This window comes from Urocitellus parryii, chromosome 5 (genome assembly GCF_045843805.1).
Source record: "Urocitellus parryii isolate mUroPar1 chromosome 5, mUroPar1.hap1, whole genome shotgun sequence".
NCBI classification, from domain to species: Eukaryota; Metazoa; Chordata; class Mammalia; order Rodentia; family Sciuridae; genus Urocitellus; species Urocitellus parryii.
The window spans coordinates 4390659-4418456 of record NC_135535.1 but is presented as its reverse complement, the minus strand read 5'-3'; the positions used below and the strand labels follow the sequence as shown (position 1 = coordinate 4418456).

Here is a 27798-nt window from a genome sequence, read left to right as displayed (position 1 = left end):
AGCACCACATAAAAATGAACAAATAAAGATATTGTGTCCAAATGAAAAATAAATATTTTTTAAAAATACCACATCAGTGAAAATTCATGAATTTGTATTAATATCAACCGAAAAAAAAGAGAGAAAATCATTTTCACTATGTGAAGCAGCTATTAAAACTCCATCCTTCCCCCCTCCTTTTTTTTTTTTTTTGTACTGCAGATTGAACCCAGGCATGCTTTACCACTGAGGGACATCCCCAGCCCTTTTAATTTTTTATTTTGAAATAGTAAATTGCATAGGGCTTACTAAGTTACTTATGTTGACTCTGAACTTGGATCCTCCGCCTTAGCCTCCTGAGTCACTGGGATTTTAGGCTATGCACCACAGTGTCCCTCCTAAAATGCCTTTCTTTGAAAATATTTATTAAAAGGAAAGAGACAAAGGTTAGAGTTGCAGCTTAGTGGCAGAGCAATTGCCTAACATGTGCCAAGCCCTGAGTTCAATCCCCAGTACTACAAAAACAAAAACAAAAAAGAAAGAGGCCAGCAATTATCCTGTGTTTTTTTTTTCAGTGTAAACTGTACTTTTAAGCTGTTTGATTAAAAAAATAGTTAACAAAGGAAAGCTCTTTTCACAGGGGAATACCATTGACTGAATATAGAAAGCATGACAATCAAGAAAACCTAATTTTGCAATCCTTAAAAAAATATTGATTCAGGCCAAGATTATTGTTAGTAAAAGCAACAGGCAAATGGTCAATAAAGAACATCTGTATAATGCCAAAGTAAAACTGGACATCACAGTTGAAAAGGAAAAACATATAATGAAGAGATCAGTCAACACCCTAATCCAAGCGTCAATTTTAGCCTTGCTAATATGACAAGACTATCAGATAGACACAATGCAATATGAAGTTTATCCAAAAATATATAATGTGAATTCATAAACTCTTTAGATGTAACTTGCAGTTTATAGAAATAGAGAGGGATAGAGGAGTGAACTTAAAGACACCTCAGGGAAGCAATCAACCAAATCTAAACATTTTATAGAAAAACTTTTCCTATTTTTTCAATAAGTCAATATTATAAATAAAAGCACCATGCTAAAAATTAAGAGAGATTTAAGGGATGTCACAATCAGATGCAATATGCAGTTCTGAGTTGGGAAAAGTTTTGGTTAAAGAACGTTTTAGAGTCGGTTGAGGCAATCTGAATCTGAGCTGTGCATCAGATGAAGTGAACTGTTGCGTTCCTCATGACTAAAACACTCAGGGTCACTCCAGATGAACTGGGCTGCATGAAATAATCACACAAGAGACAGAGATACCTTTTTTTTTTGGGGGGGGGGCGGCTCCTCTGACCTTAAGGGTCCACAGAAAGAGAGAGCAAGCGAGCACGTGCTGAACCCTTTCATTGAGGAGAAGCCATTCAAATGAGGATAGGGGTCAGGTTTCTGGGAGTTGAGTCTAGCTTAGTGATGTCTACTGTCAGCAGGTTAACTGACATCTAGGAAGCCACAGTCAAAGGCAGAGCAAGAGAAGGGGATACACAAAGGGGGTTTCCATGGAACATTCTATCCCAAACAGGGCAAAGGGGTAGTATCACAAAGGAACAGGTGAGTGTAATTCGACCAAAGGGGTTATAGGGCGACACCTTTACATCTGAAGACGTGTCCTCAAACTTCTAGGACGGTGGCAATGGCCAGGTCACTACGAGACGTAGTGACAGTCAAAGCCTCTTGGCTCCAGGACAGAAGACACAAATCATTTCCCACAGTAAGCATTTACTGAAAAAGCTGAAGATAATTGCCTGAAAACAATCAAATTAGAAAACAATATTTCTGTAAGATCTCATTTTCATTTTTAAAAGTTTGCCAAAAAAAATCTACATGGATATATCCCAAGTGATCAGGGCAGTAATAACTGAATTGTGGGGATTTTTCTTCTTGTTTACTTTTTAATGTTTTACAACTATATATTGCTTTTATGATAATATATTTTCATAATAATTCAACATTATTATAGTTTATCTAAAATGGACTTTTAATATTTTTTCCTTGTATTGGTTTAAACCCAGGGGTACTCTATCACTGAGCTACATACAGACCTTTTTATTTTGGGATAGGGTTCATCCGCTAAGTTGCCCAAGATGGCCTTGAACTTGCAATCCTCCTGTCTCAGTCTCCCAAGTAGCTGGGATTACAGTATTTGCCACAGTGCCTAGCCTAACATGGGATTTTTAAATGACACTGTTTCCTGATTAAAAATTATTCAATGTAGGAAACTGGGAAAATATAGAGAAAAAAACTCACTTGAAATTCAAAATGTCCAGGAAAAAATATTGATGGGAATGGATACTGAATTCTGTCAAATACCCTTTTTTCATCTATTAAGAAATTCAAATGGATATTCTTTCTTGTAGGAACAAAAAAAGTGTACTCCGGTAGCACAGCACATAAGTTTAAAGTTAGATAACATGAGAGGTAGGGAACTCAGATAAAAAGTTACTACAGGAATCCTAGGAAGAAAATTTCAGTGAAATTAAGCAGTAGCAATGGGAACAGAGTAGAGGATAGAGTTATTAAGAAGGAAGAACTGGAGCTGAAGGTGTGGCTCAGTGGTAGAGCACTTGCCTAGGATATATGAAGCCTTAGGTTTGATCTCCAGCATCCGCCCCCGGCTCAAAAGTAGAACTGGCATGATTGGTAATATATTGGCTGTGATAGGGAGAATATATCAAGGATGAAAGAGAATTCATCCAGATAGCAGTCATGTGAAACCCTAGGAGAAAAGCATTCTAAACCTAAGGACTAGTAAATGCCAAGACTCTGAAATGGAAATCAATCTGGTATGTGCAAGGAAAGCAGAAGTTCTGAACCAGTAGAGTAAATGTAGATAAAGAGAAAATTAGAGCAGAGAAATACAGTGACCATATTATAAGGGCTTTATGGTTCATGGTAAGAAATATGGATTTTATTCTAAGCACAAGGGAAAGCCACTGGAAAGATTTAAACTAAGGGTGGTGGTGCTATGATTTACAGACTTAAAAAAATGCTCATTCTAATTGCTGAGGATAGATTTTGGAGAGACAAGAATAGAAGCAGAGAGACCTGTTAGGTTATAGCAATAGTCAACTATTATGGCAATAATCAATGGCCAACCTAGCAGCTATGACTACTTCACAACACTGGAAAATGGCAAGAAGTAACTGGATTCTGGATGTGTTTTTTAGAGGTAGAGACATAGGACTTATGGATAGCTGGATGAGGGAAGTGGGGTTGAAAAGTTCAGAATTGCTCTTAGGTTAGTGGTTTAATTAATGATTAAATGTTTCCCCTTACTGAGCTGGTAAAGACCAGGAAAGAACAGGTTGGGTTTTGATGGGGATGGGGGAGAAAATCAACCACTCTTTCTGGCAGTATTGCCTGAGATGTCTAGGAGAATAGCAAACGAATTGTTGGATATTAATCTGGCACAAAAAAGAATGTACTAAGGCTGAGATAGAACTTTGAAAATCATAAGTGTAAGGATGATACGAGAAGCTGCAAGACTGATAAAATTACCTGGGGGAAGAAGAAACAGAGTGTAGGGACAAGTGCATGGAGTGCTGCATATGTGGCATATGTTAAGGGCACCTGAGTGGCAAACCACTTACCCTGTAGGCAAAGCCCTGGTCGTAGGACTATATGTTACAGTCACAGTGCTTGCTCTGCGACCCGCTGCCTGATTGGTTGCCGAAAGGACAGTTGGCCAGAAATTATATTGCTGGCTGCCTATAATCTGCTTAGCTACTGCTGGATTACATATACATGGTAACTATGCAAAAAAATCAGACCTGCTTCCAGCTTGGTCTTGATTCGTGACTCCACAGCCACACTCTCTTCTACCCTGTTCCGTGGACCTCATCGCTGGACGAGAGAGAGCCCACACAATAGAGGATATGTTCCTGGGGGCACCCCAATGCTTACATCTGAGGGAGGGGCAGCCAATAACTGAAGGGCCTGTGAAGTGTGAGATTTTTTTAAAATTAGTGTCAACAGAACATGTACGTATGCCAATGAAAATTATCCAGTGCAAAAAATAAATAATTCAAAACATAATACTTAGAAAAGTGAAGACTTTAGGAGGGGATAAGAACAGAAAACACGTTCAAAGTTAATCTTAGATTCATACACACAGGCATTTCCCTACTAAAATCCTTCAAAGGCTAAGATTTATTTTTACAGAAAGTTAAATACAAACTTCACACTCTGGCAAAGACTTACCCAAAGGGACTCCAACTTTCCATCCCACTACTTCCTTAAATATGTACTACATTCTGGTTATTGAGGACCATTAATTGTCCCACAAATATACGTTTACAAATCCCTGGAAAAATACACTTTGAGCTCAGCTCAAATGCTATCATCTCTTGAAGATCTTTGGACTCCATATAAGCTCTTTCTGCTGATACCTCCTCAAATCAGATTATTTATTTTCCTTGTTTAAGGTTTCATAAATGTATTATTTGGTCTCTCCATTTCAGTTAGTGTGTTATTTTCTTATATTCCCTGTACCTTAGAAACAAAAGCTCCTTACTCTGTGTACCTTTTTATGTTTCTAGCACTGTACATTTGCAACTATTTGCTAAAACTAACTGAATGGAAAACATGAAAGTTAAAAGTAAAACTTTTCACCAGGCACAAAGGCACACACCTGTAATCCCAGGAACCCAGGAGGCTGAGGCAAGAGGATTACAAATTCAAGACCAGTCTGGTCATCTTAACAAGACTTTGTCTTAAAATAAAAAATAAAAAGATCTGGGGGTTATTTTTTATTAAAAAATAAAAATTCAATAGAAAGCATAACCAACAGCTTAATGGTAGAGTGCCCCTGAGTTCAATCTCTAGTACCACAAAAACAAACAAACCAACAAAAACCCCCACAATTTTTCCTCTACCCACAAGAAAACAAAATTAGGTTACTAAAAATAAACAAATGGGACCAACACTGTGGCATGTGGTAACAATAGGAAATTATTAAAAAGGAGTGACCAATCAAAGTATAACAAGAAGTGATTAATCAGCTTAACAAAATCTGAATATGCCAGTATTTCTGTGAGATTAAGAAGATCCACTAAGAAGTGTCCAAGTGAATGTAAATGAAATATCACCCATTAAATTAATTATGGATGAGCACTATATTGAGTTTGAACTTCATATAGCAAAAAGAATATGAACAGTGTAGACAAAAAATAATAAAATCCAAAAATAAGTAAACCAGATATTTTTCATTGTGCTTCAAGGATAATTTTTAGGTTATCAGTAATTCTCAAAAAGGGAGTTGAACTTCCATAACGTGTGGATTCAGGCAAGAGCCAATTTGTAGAGATATTTTCACAAAAATCTTAAAATAGGCTTTTAATCACAACATGTATCTGTGTGTGGTTCTGGGGATGGAAGCAAGGCCTTGCACCTGCTAGGCAAGGCTCTTCCATTGAACTACTTCCCTAGCTCCAAAATACGTAATTTTAAAAAATATTTATTTATTTTTTACTTGTAGTTGGACACAGTACCTTTATTTTATTTATTTTTATATGGTGCTGAGGATCAAACCCAGGGCCTCACACGTTCTAGGCAAGTGCTCTACTGCTGAGCCACAACCCCGGCCCCACAATATGTATTTTTAAATTAAGAAAAGAAATAAGATTACTTTTATACTTAAGTTTTAAGTGTAAAATTTAAAGCGCACTAATTTAAAAGGATTTAAAATACCACTTTAACAGGATTTGAATGATGATGGGCACACAGTTTAGGATGACTGAAGTTCAAGACTTTGTGCAGATACTTGAGATTAAGAAGATGGCAAAATATGGGGCTGGGGATGTGGCTCAAGCAGTAGCATGCTCAACTGGCATGCGTGCGGCCCGGGTTCAATCCTCAGCACCACATACAAAGATGTTGTGTCCGCCAAAAACTGAAAAATAAATACAAAAATTCTCTTCTCTCTCTCTCTTAAAAAAAAAGAAGAAGAAGAAGAAGAAGAAGATGGCAAAATAGAGAATGTCAAGTTCCTGGCATATCTGTGGAGTGAAACCAAGAAAACAAGCAGCTTCTCAGCAAGTAAGGTACTGGAAACCTTCAGGGACACTGTAAGTCCACAGGGTAGAATCTCTACTGCCTCAGATCCACACTGTTAGATGGGTAGACACACAAACAACATTAAAAAATCAGGGGAACAAATCACCCCAAGCAAACCAAGATACTCCAATAACAGAATCCACTGACACCACAGTGGAAGAAATGCCAGAGGAGTTTAGAATGTACATAGTTAAACTCATCTGCAAAGTAAAGGATGATATAAGAAAGCAAATACAGGTAGCAAAAGATCACTTCCATAAAGAGATTCTGAAAAAAAAAACCCCAGAAATTCTTAAAATGAAGGAAACAATAAACCAAATTAAAAATTCAATAGAAAGCATAATCAACAGAATAGATCACTTGGAAGACAGAACCTTAGGCAATGAAGACAAAACATGTAATCTTGAAAATAAAGTGGACAATGGAGATAAGATGCTAACAAACCATGAAGGGGACTTCCAAGAATTATGGATAACGTGAAAAGACCAAATTTGAGATTTATCAGGACAGATGAAGGCATGGAGATACAAACCAAAGGAATACACAATCTTTTCAATGAAATAATACCAGAAAATGTCCCAAATCTAAAGAATGAAATGGAAAATCAAATACAAGAGGGTTACAGGACCCCAAATGTGCAAAATTACAACAGACCCACATCAAGGTACATTATAATGAAAATGCCTAGCATACAAAATGAGGATAGAGTTTTAAAGGCTGCAAGAGAAAAACAGTATATTACATATAGATTATCTCAGATTACATATAGAGGATCACATTATAATAAAAATGCCTAGCATACAGAATGAGGACAGAATTTTAAAGGCTGCAAGAGAAAATTATCAGATTACATATAGAAGATCTCAGCTGATTTCTCAGCCCAGACCCTCAAAGCTAGGAGATCCTGAAATAACATACCAAGCCAACCAAGAATCCTATATCCAGAAAAATTAAACTTCAGATGAAGATAAAAATAAAAACCTTTCATGATAAACAAAAGTTAAAAGAATTCACAACCAGAAAGCCTACACTTCGGGTGAAAGGATGCGAAAAAAACATATCACTTACATGGATTGTATAAACAAGCAGGGGTTTCTATACTCATATCAGATAAAGTGGACTTCAAGCCAAAGTTAACCAGAAGGGACAAAGAAAACATTTCATACTGCTTAAGAGAATTATACATCAACAAGACATAACAATCATAAATATTTATGCCCCAAACAATGGAGCATTTATGTATATCAAACAAATCCTTCTCAACTTCAAGACTCAAAAAGACCACAACACAATAATACTGGGTGACTTTAAAACATACTTCTCTCACTATTGGATAGATCTTCTAAACAAAAAAAACTCCAGAATGACTTCTCACCAACTTCTCAGCAGCACACATATCCTTCTCTAATATAGACCATGCTATGCAAGCTATCACATATGTTGGCATACAATTGTAATATTACCTTAATATATTTTTAGCATCTGTAGGGCTGATAGCTCCCTTGCCATTGATATTAATTTGTGTTCTTGCTTTCTTCTTGATTAGACTTATTTGACTTTTTATCAAATTTTAGCTGTATTATTTCTTCTGTATTTCATATATTTCTGTTCCTACTCTTATTTTTTCCTTCCTACTACTTAATTTGAAAATAATTTGTTATTCCAGCTTCTTTCTGATACAAGTTATAATGTTCATCTGAATATTGTTTCATCCCAGAGATCCTGATATTTTAAGTTTTTATTGTCACTTTGTTGAAAGCACTTTTTATTTACTTTCCTTGTGCTTTCTTCCAAGACCTCAGAGACATTTTTATAAGTGTGCCATTTAATTTTGAAGTAGTTGTTGTGGGGGTGGGGTCCTATATACCTTAAGGTAATTGATTTCTAATGTAAGAAATCATGCAGGAACCACATTTTTCATGATTTCAATTTTTTTAAAAAAAGTAATGGAAATGCTTTTTTATATTGATTGTTTTGGTTACATACATGTCAAAACTGACCAAAATTGCATACTTCAAATATGTGCATTTTATGTACTTCAATCTTACCTCAATAAAGCTATGGGGGGAAAAAGACTTTGTGCAGATACTTATTCCAAGTATCAAATGACTGAAAGCTACACAATTAAGCAACCTTCACATAATCAATGGTTGAAAGGTGAGCTGGGTGCAGGGTACATACCCATAATCCCAGCTGCTGGGGGTAGGGCAGCCAGCCTCAGCTACTTAGCAAGACCCCATCTCAAAATAAAATGGGATGGATGTGGTTCACTGATTAAGCGTCTCTGGGTTCAATCTCTGGTAACAAAAATAAAAGGTGAAAACTACTGGTGATAGGCCTAGTGATCTACTAAATGAGTAGAGGTTAGTTAGGGTAAGAGTACAAGTGTTTATAGTAATCGTGTTTTCAATGTCTTTTTTTCCCCCCTGGTACTGGGGATTGAGCCAGGGCCACTTTACCACCGAGCTACAACCTTAGTCCTTTTTATTTTTGAAGACAAGGACTTGCTAAGTTGCTCAGGACCTCACTATGTTGCTGAGGCTGGCCTTGAGCTTGCAATCCTGCGCAGCCTCGGGAGGGGCTGGGTTTCCAGGCAAGGGTTGTCGCACCAGGCTCAATCTTTTTTTTTTTCCCCTTTTCTTTTTTTGATAACAGAGTAAAGATATTTCATAGAAGACCTAAGGAAACTTTAAATGTGTGACTATTTCTAAGCTCGGGTATTCTTTCACATGTACGTGCAAAAGAAAGCCTCCAACAGCAGCTATTTCCTAGGGCGACAGGAAGGCCGCGGAGTGGCACCGCCATCGCTCTCTGGGTCCCCGTGCCACAGCACCTTGGCGTGCTCCCTTCATGGGGAAAGACTGATTTTCAAGGTCACTGTGGCTTCTGAACCCCACACTCCAAGCTGAGAGAAAAGCCTCCGGCTGGCCGCTCCCCCAGGTGTAAGGGACGTGGCCCTGTGACAGGACTGAGCCAAAGGGTGGCCAGGAGCTCAGCGAGGTCGCTGTCACTACACCCAGGTCACAGGCTCCCCGGGCATGGGCGTGCAGGTCGCCTCTGCCTCAGCTGCACCAGAGGGTGACCGGGGGTCCAGGGTGGGGGCCGTGGGTCAGGGGACGAGGGGTCGCGGCTGCAGGTTGCTCCAAAGTGTGGCAGAGAGCCGGCCAGCGGGGGTCAGGGCCCCTGGAGGGGAAGGAGCAAGGGTGGCCGGGGTCCCTGGAAAGGGCGGGAAGGGGTGAAGATGGCGGAAGGGGTGGTCCCCTGGAGGGGAAGGGGCAAGTGTCGCCGTGGGGTCCCTGGAGTGGACGGGAAGGTGTGAAGGTGGCCAGGGGTCCCTGGAGTGGATGGGAAGAGACGAGTGTCGCCATGGGGTCCCTGGAGTGAATGGGAAGAGGCGAGGGTGGCCGGGGGTCCCTGGAGTGGACGGGAAGAGTGTCGCGGGAGTCCCTGGAGGGGAAGGGCGAGGGCGGCGGGGGCTCCCTGGAGTGGACGGAAAGGAGCGAGGGTGGCCGGGGGTCCCTGGAGGGAAGGGGCGAGGGTCGCCGGGGTCCCTGAGAAGATGGTCCGCCGAGGCCGGCCGCGAGGCGCGCTCGCCCCTCAGCCCCGCTGCGTCCGGCCGCCGCGCGGTTACCCGAGCCGTTGGGGCCGATGATGCAGGTGAACCTTCTGAAGGGGCCAATGACCTGGCGGCCCCGCCACGACTTGAAGTTCTCCACGAGCAGCACATCCAGGCGGCCCATGGCTGGCTCCACGCCTCAGCCGCGTCCTCACGCGCGGGCTGGAAAAGCGCGGGAAGGACCTCGCTAAGTCTCGCGAGACGACGCGGGGCGGCGCGAGCGCCGTTCCTTGGCAACCGGCGCTGCGACCGCTCACTCGCCCGCCGGCTCCGCGCCGGACGGCTGCCCACCGGGGAGCTGCGCCTCCGGGTCGCGGCGGCTTAGTCTCGGCTCTCCGCCCTGCCGGCTTGGATTTGCCCTCGACCCCCGGAGCCATGGAGGTCGTGCTGCCCGCGGACCTGCGGCAGGACGCCAGCGTGGCCAAGAGGAGACACGCCGACTTGTGCAGGCAGAAGCGGGTCTTCGACGCCAGGAGCAGGATCATTGGGGTGAGGGAGGGAGAGCAGCGGCCGGGCCCCGGCCCGAGCGCAGCCGCGCAGGGCCCAGGGCGGTTGGAAGCCCTGGCGGCCCAGACGGCCTTCTCACCCGCCCCACGGACAGATAGGGCCGTGCCTGGGGTTGATGGGGACACTGGAACAGGCTCTGCTCCCTCTGAGCCAGGTTTTCTACACTGCCAGGGTCCCTTCCAGCCCAGTTCATGTCGGACACACAACCCTTTGGGGCAAGCCAGGCCCCAAGAGAGTGGTCCCAAGGAGGGACTAGTCAGTTCTGGACCTTGCAGAGCTCACGGCCCAGGGGAGGAGGCGGACATTAAAGTGCTCACAGGAAAAATGCAGTGGGGTCAGCCTGTGAGGGAGGGGAACGCCGCCCAGAGGAGGTGATGCCTAAGCAGTGTTTGAGGATGTGTCTGTTAACCAGGAAAGGGGGAGGGAAAGTCCAGAGCACAGAAAAGCAACTACAAACAAAGGTATCCAAGCATGAAGAGTCCTGATAGCGCAGCACCTGTAATCCCAGCGACTCAGTAGGCAGAGGCAGGAGGACTGCAAGTTCAAAGCCAGTCTGAGCAGCTTAGTGAAAACTGCCTGAAAATTCAATAAAAAAGGCTGGGGATGTAGCTCAGTGGCGCCCCTAGCACCGTTCCTTGGCAACCCCATTATGGAGAGAGGGGCGGGGCGGGGCGGGGTTGGTAGCGGGGAGAAAAGGAGGAAGAGCAGAAGGGAGGAAGCAAAAGGTATCTTCTTGCCTGAGATAGCTACTTTGCAGTCAGACCAGAAAGATAGACAGGATGGTCTGTTGAACACCCATGTCTGGCTCTGACCTTGTCCCTGATTTTCCACTTCCAGGGAGACACAGAAGCCTGGAACTCCCAGGTTCATGACCAGAAGATAAGAGAAGCAACTGAAAGAGCTAGACATGAAACCTTTGGTGAGCACTTCTTGAGTGCTTGTCCCTGGGGTTAGGGTGGAGGGTCTTCAGGCTCCATTCCTCACTTCTTCACAGCATTGAAAAAGTTTTTGGGCTGGGGATGTAGCTTAGTGGTGAGCACCTGCTTAGCCTTAATCCTTTGTCAGAGGAAAAACAGCTTTTGAATTTTAATATATATTATAGGAAATATATTTTAAGAGTAAATACGTGTTTTACTGTTTTCTTAAAATATTTGGAGAACTTTTTTAAACTCACACATGTACACATTCTCGCCCCAGAGTTCAAGATCTTCTGTGGAGTCCAGCTGTTCATACCAGGCAGCACATGTCAGAACCCATTCCCGAGCTGACTCCAGGGCAAATGTGATTCAAATAATAATGTCTAGGTCTTAGATCAAGATTTCACATTGAATTCATTTTCCGTTATCATGACCAAATTTTTAACAATTTTAAAAACTGCTTTTTAATACATCATGAGGATTTTTAAAACAGAAAAAAAGCGGGACTCAAAATTATACCTGCCATGGACTATCGGCTACGTTTTTAAAATATGCTTACATGGGTTGGCGATGTGGCTCAAGAGGTAATGCGCTTGCCTGGCATGCGCAGGGCACTGGGTTCGATCCTCAGCACCAATAAAAAATAAAGATGTTGTGTCCACCAAAAACTGAAAAATAAATATTAAAAAATTCTCTCTCTCTCCTCTATCTTTAAAAAAAATAAAATATGCTTACAAAAAGGACACCGTTCAGCAGTGGCAATGTCAGATGATAGTATTATAAGTGAAGTTTAATACTATTCTGTATTTTCTAAGCTTTTTACCTTCTTTATTTCCTGTTGTAAAATAATTCAAATTACAAAAATAGTGGAGGACACATATGGACACACCAGACTAGCTGCTCACATCTGCCAGATTGCCTTGTTCTGAGTGCTTCTGAGAACCATGTGGTTCACAGCCAGAGCGCTACCCTCACAATTCCCTGTCCTTCCTCCTGGGAAGTTTGCAGCATTCCCATGTGGTTTCTCCTGCTTACACTGTCTGCATGTCCATGACAATATAAAATTGCTTTTTGTTTTTAAAATTTACGAAAATTTATCCTATCAAGCCTATCCTTTCATAACACTTTTTTTCAGTCAATATTGTATTCTTGAAATTCATCAATAATCTACCCAGAGAGAGTATTTGTTTTCATTATCTGATGGCGTTTTGCTGTATGAATTAACCCCTACGGATGGGCAGTTTGGATTTTCCCCAGTTCTTTAGCATTGAAACCTTGCTGTGGTGACCATCTGTGCATCATGTCCCCAGTGCACAGGGGAGTGGAACTGGCAGGTCTTGTTGCCACATTGCTCTTTTGGAAGTGTGACCCTGTTTATCACACCATCAGCACAAGTGCTCTTGCCTTCGTTTCTTCTGTTTCTGATCACTCAGCGTTTATTGTTAGTTTATTGATATCTCCAATTTATTCTTTATTGTGGTTCACCTGTTCCTATCTTTTGCTCATTTTTTGGTTGGGTTGTCTGTGTTTTTTTCTTTTATATACTTTCATTTTATGTGTTTATTTCTTATGTGGTGCTGAGGGTCGAACCCAGTGTCTCCATGTGCTAGGTATTGAGCCACAATCCCAAACCCAGGTTGTCTGTGTTTTTATTAGTCCATAGGGGCTCTTTTATATTTAAGTTACTAATCCTTTAATGGAACATTACTTGTTTCGGAAGGTTGTATTACTTTAACAATGATTAAAAGTTACTTTTAAATGGATTTTTAAATTTTTTCCTCGTAAATTCATTCATATACTGTGTCTCTTCTAGCTACTGAAATGAGGCAAAATGACAAGATCACATGCATATTAGAAGATCGGGAAAGGAGAGATAGGAAAACTCTCAGTAGAGCTACCAATGATTTCCAGCAGAGCTTTCAGAGGCCAGAAACTCGCCGTGAATTTGACCTGTCTGATCCCCTATCCCTTAAGAAAGCTCTTCCAGCCCGGCAGTCAGATAATGACATCCGGAATACCATATCAGGAATGCAAAAGTTCATGGGGGAGGATTTAAACTTCCGGGAGAGGAAGAAATTCCAAGAGGAACAAAACAGAGAATGGTCCTTGCAACAGCAACGGGAATTGGAGAGGGCTCGTGCCCACCAGAAATGTGCAGGTAAGGGAGTGAGGTGAACTGGCTCAGTGATCCCAACCAGTCAGTCCCCCAGGGGCCCAGGTGCTGTTCATCCTCCTGAAGTGCACAGCCACATGCTTCTTTGGCATGTGGGGAAAGAGAGGAGAAGCCTGAGCCCCAGGGGTCAGCCCTGCGATAGGGCCCCAGTGGGTGCTGGGGCTCGGATAACCCAGAGTCGGCCTCTGCCCCCATTGTGTGCACAGTGCTTAGAAGATGGATGGGAACATGTAGGCCCACGGAGTCCTCTGAGTGCTGTGTGGAAGTCAGAGGGGCCTATGGGAACCCAGTTGCAGCCTGTGGTCACACACCGCACCAGGACTCCCCAGGCCAAGGCGGAAAGCTGTCTTCCTCAGGGGACTGCCACAGCCCCAGTCCTGCTCTCAGGGAGGCTGCGAGCCACCTGCTCTAGCAGCTCCCCTCCTCCAGCCGTCTGAGCAGCAGCAGCAGCAGTTCCTGCTGCCCCTCTGGCCTGTCTCCCGTGCCTTCACATCCCTGCTCTTGTGGGACACGCCAGTAGGTGGTACAGAGAGCAGGGCACTGGGGCAGGAGCTCTGTACCCTGCTCCAAGCCCCTCCGCCCGGGCTGTTCATTTGCCGTCTCCTTGGTAGCGCCCTCTCCAGCCTCTGCTCTTCCCACTCTCTGGGAGCAGGGTCCCTCTCACATCCTCCCCCACTCTTTGTGCCCACTACTACAGACCTCTGCTTTCCTGGCCAGCTGCACAGTGGCCTCCCTGTCACTCAGGTTGAGGTCTTCAGCTTGGCCTCTAGGCCACAGGTGACACAGTCGATCACCTCATGCTCTGAGACACACAGGCCATCTGGCTTCTGGGACTCCGCCCTCTGCTGGTCCTCCTGCCCAGGCTCCCTGAATGGGACTCTCTCCCCTGCTCTGGCAGCTCTTGCTCACCAGCGCTCTCTGGGCCTCCCCTCTGCCTGTACCCACTGCTGATAAGGATGGGCTTATCAGCTGGCCTGGTCCTCCCTCCTTGCTGTGCTCACCCCCAGAGGCCTCATTTCCCAAGCTCATGTGTCCCTATGTATATTCTCCGCTGTATATTCTCCGCTGAATCCGCACTCACAGCCCCACCCAGCTGCCCCGCCTCTGATGAGCTCCGAACTTCAGCACAGGTCCGGTTACTCTGCTCTCCCCCAGGCCCCACCTTCCTCTCGTATCACGCCAGCCCCAACCAAGACTCCTTCTTTTATCAGTTCCACATCCAGGCTTTTCACATGGCCACCATTGCCACCTGGACTCGGCTTCATTACCTCTCAGCTGGACTGTTGCATTGTCCTCTAACTACCCTCTGCCTCTGCTCTCTCCCCCTGCAGCCTCCACTCAACCGTGGCCAGGGTGGAACCCTGAAAGTCAGGTGGGATCCTTTGCTGGGACCCTTCAGCGGCTTCCCAGTCACTGAGCGAAAGCAAATTCCCGAGGACCTCTGGGGCTCGGGGTGTGGCCCATCTCCAGCCAGGATTCTGCCCTGTCCACCCGCTCCTTTCTTTGCACACTGTCTTCTGCTCTTCCTGGGACATGGGTGTGTCCAGCTCGCTTCTGCCTCAGGGTCTCTGCTCCTGCTGCTTGGAAACGTCCTTCCCTGGATAGGGCGCATTTGTGCCATCCCTGTCCTTGACAGGTTGTACTGAAATATGGGCCTCCTGGGCCTCTCGCCCCTTCCCTGCTCCGTTTTCCCGAGGCTCAATTACTGGCACGCCTTGGGTTTGTACTTGCCACACTGCTCCTGAGTGTCACACCCTAAGCTCAGGGAAGGCGGGGACTTTTGTTGGTCTGTCTACTGCGTATATAGACAGACACCTGTGGGAATAACCCACTCGTGGGCTCTGGGGATCTCCTCCATCCCCACCTGCTCCAGATCGCCATCGCTGGCCAGGACCCTCCTCCCAGCCTTGGCCTTGGTCCTCCAGAGGCCTTCTTTCCCTCTCTGGACTTCTCACAGTACCCTGGGATCTGACCTCACCTCTGGGTCCGCCCCTCCTGCCTTTCTGCTCCTCCCCTTCACCAAGCCAGAAACTTGGGGCCACCCTTGACCCCCTGCAGGACATCTTCACCTCTTGTCCCTGTCACCTCCTGCACATATTTCTATGATGTGGTGCATGATGATCATACATGATAGTGGGTTCACTGTGTCAGACCCATCATTTGATCAGTCTCCAGCCCCAGCACCTTCCCTTGTCCTTCCTCCTCCCTCCCCTGACTCGATTGCTCTGCTCTGCTGACCCCCCCTTCTATTATTGTTGTCATCATTGTCATCAGCACATTATCATCATAGATATAAGCAGAGGTCATGGTGTAAAACTTGGTAGATTTATTCCCCAGTCCTCCTCCATACTCCCTCCTCTGCTCTGTCCGTTCTCCCTCCTATTTTCATGAGATCCTTTTTAGTTCCCTTTCCCTCTCTGTAGATTCTACATAGGAGGGAAACATGCGACCCTCCCACACATACCTCAAGCTGTCCACTTCTCTCCATCCCTGTTGTCATTGCTGGGATAGAAGCACCAAATTCTTCACCCAGATGGATCATGCTGATAGCTGTCCTTCCCCTCTGTGGTCTCAACATGGTGGGCAGTGATGCTTTTTAAACGATATCCAGTTGAACAGCACCCTCATCCTCAGCTCGAAGCCCTGCGATGGCTTCCCAGGGCACATGGTGAAGTCAAATCCTGCCATAGCCCACGAGGTTGTGCTGGGCCTCTGCCGGCCTCCAGTGCTGACTGCCGGCCCTGCCCACTCCGGCTTATTGACTGCCAAGCCTTCCCTGTCTTGTGTGCTCGAATGGCATCTGACCACCTGCTGCCTTAGCTTCCTCTCCTCTACCAATGGTCAGATGTGTGTTTTTGCACTTATTTTGAACTCCACATATTTACTGTCTCCAAGACAGCCAGTTCCAGGGAGGCAGGAAACCTTTTGTGTTTTACTCGCTGCTGTGTCTGTGTCCCCAGCACAGCCAGCGGCCCACCTGAGCCTTTGATGCTGTGTGTTGGATAAAGGAACAAATGAAGGGCAAGAGGGGTTGGGGGTGAGCAGAGGCCAGAATTTCAAGAGTCTGGTTGTGGTCGGGCATGGTAGCCACACCTGTAATCCCAGCAGCTTGGGAAGCAGAGGCAGGAGGATCGTGAGTTCAAAGCCAGCCTCAGCAATTTAAGCAACTCAGTGAGACTCTGTCTCTAAATAAAATACAAAATTAGGTTGGGGATGTGGCTCAGTGGTCAAGCGCCCCTGAGTTCAATCCCTTATACCCCGCCCCCCAAAAAAAGTCTGGTTGTCATTTTTGGAAATAATGAGGGGACCTGTCAGGCACAAATACAGAAATCAGGAACTTCTGATCAATGATTTTTGAAAAACGGAACAACCCAAAGTGAAGTAGGTGTTTCCTGCCTCGCCTGGGGACGCGGCGGCTCAGGATAAGCGAGGTTGCAGGTACAGAACTAGGAATGTCTGCAAGTGTTTGGATGATCTTCACATTTTGCCATTGGGACCCTCCACTGGGGCCCCTCCCATTGGCCTAGGAAGGTCCTGTCCTACTGTCCCTCCACAAGTATCTGTGACCTGCCACCCCTTCCCCTTTGTCCTTCTGGTTTCTGTAGCTCCTTTTTCTGGGTTCTCACCGCCCCATGCCCACTGTAAGGATGAGGCTTTCTCCTGCAAAACCAGAGACAGCAAGGGGCACACTGCTCCAGGACCACAGCAGTCAGCCCCAGGGCACTGCCCATTCACAGCAGAGATGAGAACTCTGCTTGGATGAAATCAGGGACCCCTCAGTCTTTGGAGGCAGGTCTTGGCATTATCATCCCCGGCCTCCCCGTGACAGAGGGGAGGTGACAGCATGAGCAACCCTGGTGCAGGCTACTCTGCACCCGTGTGGGCATGCCAGGTCTGACGTGTCTCTCCTCCTTGTAGAGGACCTCTACTTGCAGACAAGGCTCAAGTTTGATGAAACAGCAAGGCACCTGCAGATGCTGGAAAGCAACGCCAGAAGGGCCGTCTGTGCAGCTGTGAAAGAGTTCAACAGGAACCAGGTGCCCAGCCGGGGCGCTGTGCCTACAGGGTGGATGGGCACACGCGGCTGGCTGGACCCCAGCCTCAGGGTCCCAAGCCCACCCCTCCCTCTGCTGAGGTGGATGGCCCTGGGTCTGGTCTGTCCCTTAAAGCTCTGAATCAGCAACAAAACTTAGAAACTTAGTTTTAGTTTCTTTCATAATTTGAGAGCAGATGCCACCTGGCACTGCTCTGCGGCCTGGTACTAGGTTCAGTTCTTCTCAACCAGGACAGGTGGATAGGCACTCACCAGGGAAGCGAGGACAGTGGCAAGGATGATGGTGGTCTCCTGGCGACCCCCTCTTCTCAGTCCTTCCCAGCTTCCTCGGATCCCGCCCCTCTCAGGTTTTCTTTGCAAATGCAGGTATATTTCCTGAGTGAGGTGGAGCTGGGTCTGGCTCAGCTGATCAGATTAGCTGGTTGACTGGCACTTGGTCTCCAAAGGAGCTGTGCAGGTGGCCCCTGAGACAGCAGGAGAACAATACCAGGACTTTGCTTCACACAGTTTCAGCCCTGTCGTTTTTAATGCTGTGTCCATATGTCTTACAAAGCACATCCTGTATTTGTGGGATAGAGGTGCTGCATTGTAAGCCAAATAAATTGGAGCTCAAGCTGAAATATGTCCTGGGGTATGCAATCAAAAAGCCAGGACAGCCTGGGCAGAGGCAGAGGAGATTGGTTTTCAGCAGGGAGAGAAATGAGGCACCAGAGCCCCAAGCAGCAAGGTTCAAGGGGTCATAGAGGTTATCTGATCCTCGCCCTCCTTTGACAGAGCAGCTCAGGGGAGACTGGTTCAGGCTCCGTAACAAATGGACCCAGTGCTGGGGGTCTTTCCTTCCTTCCCTCCCTTCACCTACTCTGTTCCTTTATCCCTGAGCCTCTTACTGGGCACTGCTGGGGTTCTTGCTAAACCACATTGCCTTGTTCATTCATTCGTTTGTTCATTTCCTATTATTTTGATGAGCCCCTACATGTGCCCATGATTAATACAATTTAATTGGTGGAGAGACAGGCTCAGCAGGTGAGCAAACTTTCTCAGGGGTGCCAGGTTCTAAGTGGCAAGTATGGAGTTGTGTCTGGCTGCAGAGCCCATGCTGTGTGGCACAAGGCCTGTCGTGAGCACCTGCGTTGCAGGATTCGCTGTCTGTTCCTCACCAAGGAGAACTGTTGACCGCGGGGGTTCCCATTCTGTCTATTGACTTTACAGAGAAGCTATTGCAGCCCAGAGGGAGGAGCTGACTTACTGTAGGTCACACAGCCACCTGTCCTGGGCATCTGAACAGCAATGGGTATTGGGGGCCGTGGCTGGGCCATCAGGGTCAGTGAAAAGAAGTACCTCTCCCAGCTTTTAGAAGTCATTTATGTTCTTTGCAGCCTGCAGATGTCCAAAGGCTGCCAGGCCACAGGAGGGGCACAGAGCCCTGTCCAGCTGGTGCCAGGCTGATGAGGGGCGGGAGCTGCCCTAAGCATGTATCCCATCAGTAGTGGCCCTGCAGTCCCACCCACCCACCCACCTGCAGTGCTCAGGTAGCCAGGGCCCACTGGCTCATCCAGGCCTAGGAACCCCCCTGGAGTCTCTCAAAGCATCTTTCCCAATGTCTTTCCCTGGGTAGGCCATAGAGTCACAAGAAAGGAAAAAACAAGAGAAAAAGCAGGAGGAGGAAGACAACCTGGCTGAGATCTCCAACCTGCTTCACGGGGACCTGCTGTCTGAGAACCCGCAGCAGGCGGCCAGCTCCTTTGGTCCCCACCGTGTGATCCCAGGCCGCTGGAAGGGAATGTCCCGGGAGCAGCTGGAACAGGTCCACCTCACTCAGAAGCAGCAAGTCCTGGAGAAGCTGGTACCTGCCCCGCCTCCCAGCCCTTAGAGCACCGTGGTGCCCCTGCCGCCACCCCCCAGCCCCTCGTGGCTTTCCTTGGCCAGTGTTACACTCACCCCGAGTGGGAGCGGCTAGGGGATGAGAGCCAGAAACCCCTCCTTGTGTGATGAGGCAGGTGGCATGTGAAGGAGATGGGCCTTGAGTATGACTCCAGGCCTTCAAGCCGGAGCAACTGGAAGGATAGAGCTGGTGTCCACAGAGAAGGGAAAATGGTGGAAGGAGCAGGTTGGCAGGGAGAGTGGAAGTCACCAGTGTAGTTTCAGATGTTAAGTGTGCAGTGCCCTTTAGACACCTGAACCTGCTGTGATCAATTCACCTGAATGTGGCAAAAAAGAAAACCCCCAAACACAAATACCAGCATTTTGAACAAAATAGAACTTTGTCTTGCAAATAGACTAGGTTTGTAGGAAAACAACCCAAGTCTTCTAGGGCAGGCCAGAGGGCCATCCTTGGCACCTGGCTTTCACCTCTTAGCACAAAACATCTGCTTGAGCATTAGCCGTCACATGCATATTCCAGCTATGAAGAAGGAGGAAAGAGGAAAAACACTTTGGGGAGTTTTACAAGACACTTCCACTTAGATTCCATTGGACAATGTTTAGTCACAAGATTGCTCCTAACTATACAGAGTGCTGGGAGATTTAATGTTTATTCTAGGCAGTGGAGTGCTGGTGATTCTTCACCAAGGAAGAAGGAATCACAGCTGCTGTGGGACAGTGAAGCCTGGGGAGGCCTGCAGGGCAGCAGGGTGTACGGCCTGGGTTCAGAACAAGGGCTGAGCTGTGGGTGTAACTGGGAGTGGTCACCTCTGAGCATGCTGAGGGCAGACCTGGGGAGACTGCACAGTGGTGAGCCTAGACGGGGGAACTGGGGACCGAGTTCTGGGGCCACTCTCCACCATCACTACAGAGCAAGGGGGCCTGACCCAAGGACACCACCTGTGGTGTCCTGGAGAGCAGGTGAGAGGTGTCTGGGAGGAAGGAGGGACTCGTGCTTACATCGCTGCCGGCATGCGGCTGCCTGCTGGGTCCTGCACCTAGGCCATGCCTGGGGGCTCTATTGGGAGTGCCTGTGGGCTCTGGAGAGAGAGTGGAGGAGTCACAGATGCAGGCAGCATTTTCAGGGCAGGAGACAGGTGAGGAGGCAGGGCAAGGAGAGCTCCACATGGCTCCTGTGGGAGCCATGTCCCTGGAGGACGGGGGGCCTGAGGCCTAGGGCACAAAGCAAGGACCTGGCGTGGCTGGGCGCCCAGACCCATGGCAGTCTCGGGAGGGCTGCAGGCGGAGGCTCGAGGAGCTCCTCCGGAGCTGTTCCTGGGGAGGTGAGAAGCCAGTTACCATAGAGGACAGAGTGTGAGTGGCCTCTAGAGGAATGGGATGGATGGCCCAGGTGCCAAAGGCCTGGACTTGAGTGACCCCACCCCATGGCCAGGTGTGCTTCCAGCCATGCTCGAGTAGGTGTGAGCTGGGCCCATCCCATGAAGTCAGGGCTTCTGGTGGGTGCGGCCACATCTAAGGTTAAGGGTGCTCTCGCCAGTGGAATGAAGGTCTCTGGGACAGGGGACAGTCATGGGAGCCACCAGGGTCCTAGAGAGAGAATAAGACACAGGTCAGAGTGGTAGACCTGGGGGAGAGACGAGGAGGGGTGGCATTATTGGTGATCACAGGCGAAGGCAACCCGGGACCAGCATGGCCAGCTGGTGGCCTGCTGGAGTTGGAGCCCCTGGGAGTGGGGGCCCTAGGGGAGGAGGTGGTGCTGAAGCGCTGGCGCTGAGGAGCCAGGGCAGGAAAGGAGCATGCCTGCGGGCTGGACCACTCAGAACCTGGCAGGAGAGATGGGGCGGTGCTGAAACCCGCCAGGTCCAGGGCTGATCAGAGGCTAGGGTGGCCCTGCCAGGTGAGCCTCCAAGTCAGAGAACTTACTGGGAGGAGGAAGGGCCCTGGCACTGGCCCAGACGAGGTCCTGAGGGGCAGCGGGCATGTGTGGTGAGGATATGTGAGGCAGGGCAGGAGCCAGGCCTGGGTGGTGGGTCAGGAGGCCCAGAGGCTACAAAGAGCACAGAGGCAGGAATGGGCGCGGGTCTTGCACCCCACTCACTCCTCGACTCAGCCCCAGCGGTCAGCCAGGAGGGTCAGCCATCTGCCCTAAAGGCAGCTTTTGGTCTAATGTCCAATCTGTAGAAAATTCAAAAGACAAAGCATAAAGGGGGGAAAGGGCCACCTAAGCTCTCACCACCCCACCCCCTGCCATGCCATCTGGACCCTCTCCTCCTGGCTTCTGGGCTGTGAGCAGTGGGATGTGGAAACCTAGGATCCTGCAGACTGTCTGGGCCTCTGCCTGGCTGTTAGCCCTAGTGCTGCACCCCTGCCACTATGTTTGTGACAGCAGCCTGTGTGATGGCCCAGGTCCTGTGTGCAGCCTTGCGACACATGGGGGCTCCCAGGAGTGGGTGACTTGCTCACAGGGGGCCGCTCCCACCCTCTGCCTTGGATCTGCATGTGGGGTTAGGCCAGGCCTGCAGGCCTGACCCTCCCTGCTTGCTATCTGGGAGAGAGAGGTACTCTGTCCTCCACCCCTCCATAGGGGTCTGAGAGGGCACCTGCTGCCCTGCCCACCCACTGCAGTGGGGTTTCCTGGGAGGAGGGGGACCTGATGGGTGACCTGCACTGCCCGACTCATGAGGCAGCTCCCTTTACACTCTGCAGATTCCCCTTTGGGGCTCCTAGTTCTGCACAGCAGGGTCTGGCCAGTGATGGGGATGCGCTGCAGAACCACAGGGCCAGCTGCCCACTGGGCTTTGTGGTGGCAGGGTGGCTCTCCAGCACCAGCACGTTCTAGGAGTTCCCCAGGCTGCTTGGGCGGTTGTCTGAGCCAGCCAGGGAGCCCTCCTAAGGACCTAAATTCTCACCCTGCTCTCAGTTGTGCACATGGGGCTGGGAACGTTGTTGGAACTGAGCTGCTGCTGTCCCTTTAGGAATAGGAGGCGGGAAGCAGCTGGGCCAGGCAGGATGAGGGTGGGCTGGGGGTCCTCCAGCTGCCCCTTCTCTGAGCCTTTGTTTCCCCATCTGTAGAAGGGGAGGCTGGGGTCCTGGACGGTCCCCTTGGGCTCTGGGCGAGGTAGCAGCAAGTCGCCTCTCCTCCTCAGAGGCTGCAGGAGGAGGAGTGCCAACGGGACATGGACTGGGACCAGCGGAGGATCCAGAAGGCTCGCGAGGACCTGATGTATGAACGGCAGATGCAGCGACACCAGCGAGACCTGCGCAGGGCCCTGGACAGCAGCAACCGCAGCCTGGCCAGGCAACAGTGTCTGCAGTGAGTGCCCAGGGGCAGGGGACTGGGCAGCGTGGAGACCACTCCTTGGACAGCCTCATCTGGGCACTGGGGACCCCAGGCAGGCTCAGTTCAGGTGGGGGGACCCGCAGTTCCTGATTTTGACCTTTGAGGCCCCAGGAAAAAGCACCGAGTTGGCTGGGGGTCTGAGAGAGGGTCCCTAACTCAGGAGGGCTGTTGGGGCAGCAGGAGGACTCCCCAGCTGCCTGGCACCTGTTGGGTACAGATAGGACCCAGGAGTAGTTCCAACATCCAGTTATGGGAACATGTCAAGCCTTGGCTCAGGCTCTGAGGGACCCACAGCATCTGCTCCTGTCAGACCTGGGGCTGCCTGTGGGCCGTGACTTGTCATTCTGTTGGGCTTGGAAGGAGCACTAAGGTATCCATGTCCCCGGGGTCAAGCAGAGCCTCTTCACAGTCATACCTCGGAGGCCTAATCTTAGACACCCCCAGATGACACTAGCATGGTCCCTGCTTAACTGCAGGGTGATTGCAACATGCCCTGGCTGCTGAGGAGAGTTGAAGGGGAACAATTTGGGGGCTCCTTGGGGTTGAAATGCCTTCTGCATCATGGGGGTAACACTAATAAAAAGCCCATGAGCTTTTTCTTAAAATACTTAGGAAGTACACATATGTGCTAATCATTTTCTCCTCGTTTCGTTATTAGGAAAAAACACATGGATGAAGTCAGCACCAATCAGCTCACAGGAGATTATTTCACACAATTTAATACCAGCAGTCGATGAGAAGGACGCCTCACTCCCCTGGGTCACGTGTGAAGTGTGGCAACCTTAAAGAGTCGTTATTTAAAAAGCCTGCGTTTCCTTGGTCCAGAAACCCCCACGGAAAGGTCTGAGTCTTCTGCGAGTCGAGGCAGAAGAGGGGAAGAGAGCTTGGCCCAGTGGCCCAGAGTGGAGAAGCAGGGGCTCAGCACGCAAAGGCGCTTCTTGACCCCAGGGGCCCCAGAGGCGGCTGGCAATCATGGGGGGCAGTGAGGAAAAGGCGTGGCCACGCTCCTCCTGGGAACAGGCGAGGTCGCGCCACTCTTCTCCTTTCACGGCCTCGGTCTTCCAGGCCTGGGGGTTGGCAGCTGTCCATCCTCCCAGTGGGGAGACGGGTGACCAGCCGCGTCCAGGTCCAGTTAACCTGTATAATAGCCCCAGACTTTTCCCAGTTGTCCAGTGACACGCACAAAGCTGAGTCAGCTCTGACCCAAAGGTCAGGCCAGCAGAGGAGATGGACACGCGTGAAGGCAGGACGCCCGTCCCTCCACCCCATCCGTGTCACCCACCAGGCGTCCGTAGGTCCAAGTGAAGAGTCAGCAGAAGTGTTTCAGCAGAAGTGGCCTTCAGGTCCACAAGGGTCTCCCAGGCAACTGTCACCATCCTAACCCACGTGTCAGAGGTGTCCGTGGGAAACTAGTCATGCGCAGCCCAGTGGCGTGACCTCCAGCTGAGAGCCAGCAAAGCCGGAGGAGGGAGAGCGACATCTCTCCTCAAAAAGGAAGTACAGGGAGAGGGGGCATCAGGGTGTGCCTGTGGCTGCTCAGACTGAGGTTCAGCTGCTGCCCTCGGTGACAAGTGCTGTTGTTAGCGAGTGGCGTCGCCCCATCAGGAGGTAGCCAGAGCGGGCGTCGCTCCCATTGTGATTCTCGAGGCAGCTGGAGCTGGGGTTTACCACTCACATTTTCTAGTTGGAGACCCTGGTGTGGACATGCGCAGGGACTTGCCCACCTTCCCACTGCAGAGAAGCAGCAAGCTCAGGGTGAGCCCAGAAGGCTGGCCCCAGCCACTCCCCTCTCTCTGAAGAAACAGACTCCAAACCACAGTGGCCTCCATGAAGGGCAGATGTTTCTTTCCTACCCTTTGGAAGTTCTAGCTGACCGGGAACCCTGTTGAGCAGCGCTGCTCACCTGGGCTCCCTCTGCAGGTTGCCCGGCCCTCTCCAACTCTCATAGCCCCCATCCTGGGGTCCAGGCTGCCACTCCAGCTCCCACTCTCATGCCACCCCATGGCAGCCAGGGGGACAGGAACAGAGCAGAGGGCACAGCTTCCCTTGGGGACATGCCTGGAAAGTGCACGCTCTGCCTCTGCCCATGTCTCCAGTCCCATGTGTGCTCATGGTCCAAGGGTGGCACAAACACTTTTCCTTTGAATCACACCATCGCTCCTGCTCCCGTTGCTGTCACCTGCAGTCCCATTGTTGAGGAGACCAGGAAAGCCAGGCTGCGTTGAACTCTGAGGACACAATAACAGCTGGCCCACTCAGGCTGTCACCCTAGGCGGCAGGGTGGAGAGATGCCCTCAGAGGCTCAGAGTCCGGTGGAGTGGAGCAGGGCTTTGGGGCGCCCTCCCCCTCCTCCCTGACATGGCCCAGGCCTCAGCCTCTGCTGGGGCTCTCCACTCTGCCCATGTCTGCCACGAAACTGCCCACAGATGCTATCTAGGACCCGTTGCCCCACCCCCATGTGGGCCTCATGAACCCCATGCCTTGAGTCACTCCAGCCATAGGTAGAACCGTGCCTCTAGTCTGCTCTCTGGAGCAAGGTGGGACCTTGCCGTGACATCAAGAGTTGCTAAAGGTCCAGGGAAAACACAGGACATGCATCTGAGGGGAGACCAGGGACCCAGACCCCTCCAAGGCCCCTCCTAGAGTCCCCTCCACAGGACATGCTCCGCCCACCTGTGTGCAAAGGCGGCACACCCCCTTTGCACAAGGCTGGAGCGAACACCTGTGGTCCCACCCTGCAGATCCCAGGGTCCCCCAGAACTCGGCCTTTGTTTAGGAGCAGGGCTTTCTCTTCCCAGTGAGATTGAGGACAAGAACACTCCCTGTGGGGAGGAAGGTGGTTTCCCAGGGCAATAAACTGAGCGGCTCAAACAACACTTAACAGTTCATGGCAGCTCTGGAGGCCAGAAGTCCAAGGTGTGGGCAGGTTTGCTGCAAGGCAGAGCCCCGCTCCCCAGGCCTTGAGGGAGGGTGGTTCCAGGCCTCTTGCTGAGCTGGTGGTGGTTTCCAGCATACTTCAGTGTGTGGCATCCCTTGATCTACAAGCTCCTGTTCACAAAATCTCCCCTGTATGAGGACTGGATCAGGGCTCACCTGTGACCTCGTCTTCCTGATCATATCTACAATTCCCTATTTCCAGGTAAGGTTACATTATGAGGTACCAGGAGTGAGGACCCCAACATGTTTGGGGGGGCACACAATTAACCCACCACGCGGGAAAGGCAGAGGGGAGCTTGCTCCATTGCTTCCTCAGGTAATCGTACCCAAGCTGAGCTAGGCAGGCCTTGGGGAGCAAGGTGACAACAGGCGACTGACAGGCTCTTTGTCGTCCTGCTTTTGAGGATGAACATTGAGAAATGGGAGGCGACCCTTGAGAGCACCAAAGGCTCTTCAAGTCTGCAGTCCCTGCCAGTCCCTGAGCCAGTCTAACTCCAAGTTCAGGGGTGGAAGTGGAGCCCTGCATAGGAGCACAAGGCAAGTCACATGTGAGCACGGGCCAGAACCACCAGGAGGCTGCTGCAGCCCTGGAGAGGGCACTTACACCCCAGAATGGTGGGCTCAATGTGGAAGGCTGGTTTTTAACACTGAACTTTGCATTTTTATAAAAAATGTTCCAGAAGGAAGGACAGGTGGAAAGCTGGGCATTTGCTTGTGTTAGATGCGCCCTCTGCTGGTGACACAGCACAGCGCCTTTCCTGATCTCCCCAGGAAAATGGAATGATTGGCTCATTAAGGAGCCTCTGTCACACGTCGGGCAAGTTCTTGCAACACCCAGGACAGTGCTGGATATTTGTCGTGGTCATCCAGAGAAAACAGGATGAAATAAACTAAGTGACTTACCATCCCCAGAAGGCAAAGCCCAGGTGCTGCCATCTCCATTATTCTCGAGTGGCCTGTTAGAATTTTACATACAACACATAAGCTCCAGAGGACTTCTGTTTTTGTTTCTGACTTATCCTCTGCTAACTGAAAAAGCTGTAGATACCTGCCACCTGTATTCTACAATGAATATTTTGCTATGTTTCCTTTATTGCCTACCTCCCTGAAGATTTGTTTTTTAAAATTTGTTTTGTTGGTCTGGGGCTGTAGCTCAGTGGTAGAGTGCTCACCTAGCATGCGTGAGGCACTGGGTTCAATCCTTAGCACCACATAAAAATAAATAAAATATATATAAAAATTTATGTTTTGTGCTGTTATAAAAAGACACATCTAAAACAAAACAGCTCTGAAAAGTTAAAAATAATAGCATTCAAAAGTCATTTGAGCCAGGTGCACTGGCAGACACCTGTAATCCCAGAGGCTCCGAGGCTGAGGCGGAAGGATCGCAAGCTCAAAGCCAACCTCAACAATTTAGCGAGGCTGTCTCAAAAAGTAAGAAGGACTGGGGGTAATTAGTTTTGTGGTTGAGCATCCTTGGGTTCAAGTCCGCAGTCCCTGCCAGTCCCTGAGCCAGTACTGCAAAACAAAACGAAACAAAATCTATACAATTGCCAAAATTTGGAAGCAACCAAGTGTTATTTAATAGGTGAATGAGTAACCAAACCATGGCACATCCAGACAGTGGATTAATCCAGCATTTAAAAGGAATGGCACAGTGGGACTGCAAATTGGTGCAACCATCTGGAAAGCAGTATGGAGATTTCTTAGAAAACTTGGAATGGAACACCATTTGGCCCAGTTATCCCACTCCTTGGCATATCCCAAAGGACTTAAAATCAGCATACTACAGTGACACAAACAATGTTTAAAGCAGCTCAATTCACAGTAGCTAAACTATGGAACCAACCTAGGTGCCCTTCAACAAATGAATTGGTAAAGAAAATGTGGTATATGTACACAATGGAGTATTACTCAGCCATAAAGAAAAATGAAATTATGGCATTTGACAGTAAATGGATGGAACTGGAGACTAAAATGCTAAGTGAAATAAGCCAGTCCCCCCAAAAAAACAAAAGCCAAATGTTCCTTCTGATATGTGGATGCTAACACACAATAGTGGGGCTTAGGGAAGAGCAGATGTTCATTGGATTAGACAAGTGGGAATGAAGGGAAGGGAGGGGGAATGGGATGGGAAAGACAGTAGAATGAACTGGACATAACTTTCCTGTGCTCATACATATGAATACACGACCAGTGTAACTCCACATTGTGTCCAACCACAGAATGGGAAGTTATATTCTATGTATGTATAATATGTGAAAATACATTTTA

The 27798-nt window shown here is 48.9% G+C and overlaps 2 protein-coding genes across 3 annotated transcripts in view; one reads left to right on the top strand and one right to left on the bottom strand.

Annotated features, from left to right (window-relative positions):
* Window positions 1–9839, bottom strand: part of Smc1b (structural maintenance of chromosomes 1B) — a 74444-nt gene extending 64605 nt beyond the window's left edge. For both annotated transcript variants that reach the window (XM_026394304.1, XM_026394305.2), the window contains exon 1: window positions 9731–9839. In XM_026394304.1, the coding sequence (XP_026250089.1) occupies window positions 9731–9839 (109 nt within the window). The remainder of the gene's footprint in view (window positions 1–9730) is intronic.
* A 251-nt stretch (window positions 9840–10090) lies between these two features.
* Window positions 10091–23324, top strand: Ribc2 (RIB43A domain with coiled-coils 2). The gene is made up of 7 exons (XM_026394385.1): window positions 10091–10204; window positions 11060–11141; window positions 12953–13297; window positions 17231–17349; window positions 18982–19209; window positions 22394–22560; window positions 23246–23324. The coding sequence occupies exons 1-7, from the start codon at window positions 10091–10093 to the stop codon at window positions 23322–23324; spliced, it is 1134 nt and encodes a 377-aa protein (XP_026250170.1).
* The last annotated feature ends 4474 nt before the right edge of the window (window positions 23325–27798 follow it).